At 28.7% G+C, this 6,345-nt stretch overlaps 1 protein-coding gene across 1 annotated transcript; it reads left to right on the top strand.

Moving 5' to 3' along the window:
- Positions 1 to 847: 847 nt before the first annotated feature.
- On the top strand, positions 848 to 5,141 carry LOC112690681. The gene is made up of 8 exons (XM_025564741.1): positions 848 to 889; positions 3,300 to 3,489; positions 3,678 to 3,818; positions 4,197 to 4,289; positions 4,320 to 4,343; positions 4,432 to 4,497; positions 4,562 to 4,902; positions 4,987 to 5,141. The coding sequence occupies exons 1-8, from the start codon at positions 875 to 877 to the stop codon at positions 5,044 to 5,046; spliced, it is 930 nt and encodes a 309-aa protein (XP_025420526.1). The 5' UTR covers positions 848 to 874; the 3' UTR covers positions 5,047 to 5,141.
- Positions 5,142 to 6,345: the final 1,204 nt, after the last annotated feature.

Here is a 6,345-nt window from a genome sequence, read left to right as displayed (position 1 = left end):
CATCATTTTGCCGAGAAGTCACATATGACGCAATGGTGATCAAAAAAGTTAAATTGGGAGGATATGGCCACACGGTTGAGATTGACAAATCAAAATGTAGGCGTCGAAAACACCATAGAGGTCACAGGGTTGAGGGACAGTGGGTATTCGGGGGCTATGAAAGGGAAACTGGCAATGTTTTCATAGTCCCGGTTGAAAAGCGTGACGCCACAACCCTACTACACGTCATAAAAGAGTGGATCAAGTCCGGAACAACCATAATCTCCAATTGTTGGAAGGTACCCTGTGAGAAAATTCAGGATTCTAACTACTCTGCGAGTATGATTTTAAGATCTCAAATGTAACTTCTCAAATCGACTTCCTTGCAACATCTTATTGACTTTACACAATTATTTTACTTCAAATTTATGCTTATCCGATATAACAGTATAAAAGTGTATACGAGATATGTATGTGATGTAACATAATATAAATATAGATATTGGTATTGTGATGATCACATTTAAGTACTGGCATAGATGTAAAATTGATATTCTACGTATAGGCCCGTTTCACATTGACGTATAGTTATCGCATGGTTCAACGAATTTTTAATAGTTAATCTTACTATATTTAGACGTTATTGCTGTAAAATCCCAAACTATACCCGCGCGCGATACCGCACCGCCACCGAATCCAACGGCGACAAAGAACCTACCCCTTCCCATTACTATTAAAATAGTGCGTTTTGACATGAATTTTGTACGTTCAACACGCCATACGTTCGCAGCCTCGTGTTTGCAAGTTATTGCGATTTTTTGGCTTTTTACTTTTCGCTACCTATTCTGTTTAATTTATATTTATTTATTTGTTACTGTTTTTTTTCTTATAAACCATGTCTTCTAATCAGGTAAATAATCAATTATATTATTATTTTATTAATCTACATTTGTCTATTATTGTATATTATTTTAATTCTGTAGGCATTCAAATAATTATAAATTAAAAACCCTAATTACAACAAAAAGAATATCATATAATAAAAATAAATAAAAACAAGACAATTTATAATATTAAAGATCATAACGTAAAAACAATAATATCAATAAAAAGTTACGAAGAGCCCTAAATAATAATCTTAATTATTCAATTTATAATATAAATATTATAAATTATAAATTTATATTATAGAATTTTCAATCTATAATAGGTCAATTCACTTTACTATCAAAACTAACAATGAACTATCTCTATTATATAAAAATAAGTCCGGTTTTCCTCCCTGACGCTATAACTCCAGAACGCACGAACCGATTTCCACGGTTTTGCATTCGTTGGAAAGGTCTTGGGCTCCGTGAGGTTTATAGCAAAGAAAATTCTGGAAAATTCAGGAAAAATTCAACAGAAAAGTGGGGAAATCGTTTTTCACATACAGCGCCATCTATTATACATAGCATGTACTTCAAACCAATAGCAACGGTGCGTGATAAAGTGTGTGATAGATAGTCATTATTCTCTGCTCAGTTAATTTCATTTAAGCTCAGTGTAAATTATGTGGATCGTGCATTTGAAGTTAAATTCAACACTCTGTCCATAGTCCAAAATGCCTAGAGAACGACGTGCGAACATCGGCCGCCGCACAAGACATGCAAGCCAGCAACAAGTCTATTCAAGGAACTTAAGAGAAGAAAGAAAAAATATAATAAGAGAAAATGACCGATTGAGACATCGCGTGAGCACACGAAGATCATTGGCATCATACAATCGCTTGGCATTCCAATATGATCCCACTGCGAACTACAGTGATGATGAAAATTTGGATATTGGACGAATGACGACTATATGCCGATATTGCAATGCGGTAAAGTTCAAAAGAGAAACGGTTGGATTGTGCTGCGCAAGTGGAAAAGTCAAACTGGATCTATTACTTACACCACCACAGCCACAACGAGCAATTCTTGCAGCAAAGAATAATGATGTCCACGCACTGAATTTCACCATTCAATCAAAAATTGCTGGCGATTTGGTGACATACAAATCCGTTGATTCAATAACAAATCCCGATGATGTAGTAAATTATCCAACGGAGTTTTTGAACTCTCTGGAGATACCAGGATTTCCACCACATAACTTGCAACTGAAAGTTGGTACAGTTATTTTGATACTGCGTAATTTGAATCCACCGCGACTTTGCAACGGTACTCGACTTTCGGTAAAGAGACTTATGCCGAATTTAATTGAGGCAACCATTATTAACGGAAAGTACGCAGGTGAAAATGTATGTATTCCTCGAATACCAATGATTCCGACTGATCTTCCGTTTGACTTCAAACGATTGCAATTCCCAGTTCGCCTTGCGTTCGCAATGACAATTAATAAGTCGCAAGGCCAATCGCTTAGTGTTTGCGGGATAAATTTGGAAAATCATTGTTTTTCACATGGACAGTTATACGTTGCGTGTTCACGAGTTGGGAAACCAAAGTGGTTTACCAAAGAGCACTACAATGAAACAATTAAATAACACTTCATTTTAGTAGGTAATTGAAATGAATTTATTACTGTTGTGAAATGAAATAAATATTTTCCTTTTCAAATATATAACAAAAAAAATTTTTTTTCTTTATCTTTTAATCACCAAACGAAATGTTACATAAAACGAATCTGGTGGCGAAACGGAGTTCGCCGGGTCTGCTAGTGCACTATGAAAATTTAATTTGTCGTACGTGTGTAAGACGGAAACAACACATGTTGGTACTACGTCTGCATAATAAGGGGTTGCCACACCAACATTTGTTTTATCTGTCTATCTCGCACATAATGTAGGAACACGATTTCCACGATTACGACTTTCTAGTTCAGTTTAGGCCAAGGGTACCTATTATATATTTTATAAAGAAGATTATTTCTGATGTATTGACTGGATATATTTTTAATATTTTTATTTTTGAATGAGTTATGATTTCAAAATAATCTAAATTAATTTAAATAAAAATATACTTAAGAATATACAGAACTTAAGAAAGTAACTTAGTAAAAATAAATAATGATGTGACGGTCCCCTAAATATATATTTATAATTCTCAAATAAATTCTAATTAGAATTACTTACTTAGAAATACTTAAGTATACCTATTTTTTAAAATACCTTTTATGATTTATAAACTACCTATATAGGTGATATATTATATTATTAATATTATGTAAGAAGTATAAAATTATGTGCACTGCTAAGGTATATTAATTATGTTAAAAGTAAATACTTAACAATTTTGTCGGTTAGTTATTTTTATTATTTAAACATAACAAATAAAAATTTACAGTGGATAGTTGGATATTTTGCTGATGAAAATAAATATTCAGTTATACCATATTCTTGGTTAGTGACATGTGGTAATTTCTGTATATCCAAATGGCCAAAATCTGGAAATATTAACACACTAATACAGACATCGTGTGAACCGGGAATCGATTGGCCAACATATCCGGTTAAAATTGTATCAGAATATTTTATTAAGTATATTTCATTATTTAGTATATTATTATGTTTCATTAATTTAAGTTTAGAAGGAATGGTTGTTTGTACCTGCCTTTGTTAATTCTCATTCTTTAATATAAGTTTAAATTTGTATATATAATAATTACTTTAAAAAAATAAATATATATATATGTATATAACTTTTTTTTTAACATATATTTAGACTGTTATGATGAAGCTGCATTCAAAGAACGGCAAATTTTTATATCTGCTTCATCATCAGAATCAGAAGAACATATAAAAAATAAAAGTAAAAATAAAAGAAAGAAGCATGTTCCCGTAGTTCATGAAGATTGCAGTGATAGTGAGTTCAGTTAAACAATACATTACATATATACATTTTATTTATTATTGATTATTATGATTATTTTTTTATGCTTTTTTATACTGCCTATATAAACAATAGTATAGATAATAATATAGGCCCTAATTAATAATTAATATTGAAAATAATTAATATTGAACAAAGCATAGGACATTTTAGTTATGGTAGTGCCAATTCAAAATTGGGAAGATCTAGACTATCAGAGAAGTTAATTTTTGTAAAAGTAAAATAATAAAATAATGATAATAGTAATATTTAACTATTTATTGAGTTAAAATCATCAAAAAAATGTCACATGAATTAATTTTTATATGTTTACACGATTTTTAAATTAAATTACCTATAATATTCTTTTAGCATGCAGCAGTGCTTCACAAACACCAATTAAAATATTTAAAAATAATTCCTCATCAAAAATCAGTATAAAACAGTGTAAAATGAATTTGAACACACTTTAAAAAGATATGCCAACTGCTAATCATTTAAAAAGCAATACAATATCATGTACGTATTTAACCATTGATCAATTAGATTTAAATGTTAATAAATTTATAAAAGTGAAATTACAAGAATATAATTCTTATCTGTTTAGCTGCTATTAATTTGATGTATAACGTGTCTGAAGATGATTTAAGTGCTGCACTTATAACTCAACCAGGTTAAATAAATTCTAATTTCTTTTTTTTGTGTATTACAATTATTTGGATATTATTCTTTTACAGTTAATCCAACACCTACTAAAGCTAATGTACATACAAATATGTCATCAACCATCACAAATATTAAAGAACTGTCAACTTCTACACATAATGAATTTAATTTATCCAAAAACCATAAAGATATCAATCAATCTATGCATGAAAACATCATTATGACATTGGCATTTGTAAAGAGAATAGAAGGTAGATTAGATGGAATAGAAGCTCAATTACAAAGTGGTGTAACAGTTATTAATACAAAAATAAATAATGACATATTGTCACAACTTCCAATGAAGACCGTCTCAGATGTAGAGGATATTGAAACTAAATTTACTACTGATGCAGATTTCAAAAGTCAAATGGTAATAATAATTGTCTGATAGCATAATATATAATATTAGTTGAACTAAATGTTTGAATAATAATATTTAATTTATATTTTTTAGAGGAATGTTATATTTAGAATTGGTGGAACAAATTCCAAAAACTATATACTGGCCCAATAGTATTGAAAGGTCGATTAAAAACATCACTATACAAACATTTTATGCTTTTGAGTTCTGCTGTTCGTCTCCTCATTTCTTCTGAAACTTGTAACATTCATAATAAGCTAAGTATAGCTAATGATCTATTGAAAACATTTGTAAGTGAATATTCATTTTATTATGGTGAAGAATATATTGGTTATAATGTGCATGGGTTAATTTATGTTAGTGATTTCGTTTTGACGCATGGTGCTTTAGATTTATTTAGCGTTTTTAAATTTGAAAATTATTTGCAATTTATTAAAAACTTCTAAAAACTTCTAAAAACTCTAAAAGCCCACTTGAAGATATTTATAATCGTATAATCGAACATGTAAATGCTCAAACTCATATTATTCCATCCAAATTTCCTATCCTTCAAAATGAATTGCCCTATGATAATACTAAAAATAATTCAATAAATGAAACATTATATGAAAAAATGATTTTAAAACAATTTATTGTGAGCTCAAAAAAAGATAAAGATTCATATTTTATACTTGAAAATGGTGATTTAGTGAAAGTCAATAAAATAATTCATTTTTTGAGTGATAATATTAAATTAGAGGTTACTAAATTAAAATATTCACCTTTTTTTGTGAAGCCAGTATCTTCAGATATAATAAAAATATTTTCTGTTGATGAAATTATACCTGAAACTCGACTTCTAATTAATTCAAATGCATTAAAATATAAATGTTTTACAGTGCCAATTGAAAAAATAAATATATATCAATTGCATTGCTACATTGTGATTGAAGATTTTAAATTTGTTTTATACTTTTATTAATATGATTAGAATAATATGCTTTTTCTATTTTATTTATGGATTAGTATTAAACGAGGTATCTAACTAAATTATTTGTTATTTATGATATGTTACTGATTTTTTTTGTTGAACTAGTATCTTAGTATAATAAATAGTATAGTAAAGTAATATAGAATAATAACAATATAGTAAATAGTATTGAATAGTATATTTAAATTAATCTTAGTATATTATATATTAAATATTCCTTTGCTTTGTGTAAATTTAATAAAAGTTAATATCAAATGAAAACATGCGTACATTATTTTATTAAACAGTCATTATAGCTTTCTTAAGTCTTAATTTTTAATCAGTCTACTCTTGATGATTTTTTATTTGTATAGGGTAGATGGTAATGCCATATAGTGTAGTATGATTTATGATGCCTTATTCCAAACTGTTTCTTCACCTATCTATGCGATGTACCATATCAGATATTTTTTAACCTCTTATATACTTCGCAATATGCACAC

Source organism: Sipha flava, unplaced genomic scaffold, assembly GCF_003268045.1.
Source record: "Sipha flava isolate LNK unplaced genomic scaffold, YSA_version1 517_pilon_pilon, whole genome shotgun sequence".
Taxonomy (NCBI): Eukaryota; Metazoa; Arthropoda; class Insecta; order Hemiptera; family Aphididae; genus Sipha; species Sipha flava.
The sequence above is the reverse complement of the archived record's forward strand: the minus strand, read 5'-3'. Positions and strand labels throughout refer to the sequence as shown.

Excerpts from the sequence above, each read along its gene's own strand:
- LOC112690681 (XM_025564741.1), top strand. Across the intron at positions 4,290-4,319 it reads GTGTAAAATGAATTTGAACA|ATTTAAAAAGCAATACAATA; the intron begins CACTTTAAAAAG and ends CAACTGCTAATC. Across the intron at positions 4,903-4,986 it reads CAGATTTCAAAAGTCAAATG|AGGAATGTTATATTTAGAAT; the intron begins GTAATAATAATT and ends TATATTTTTTAG.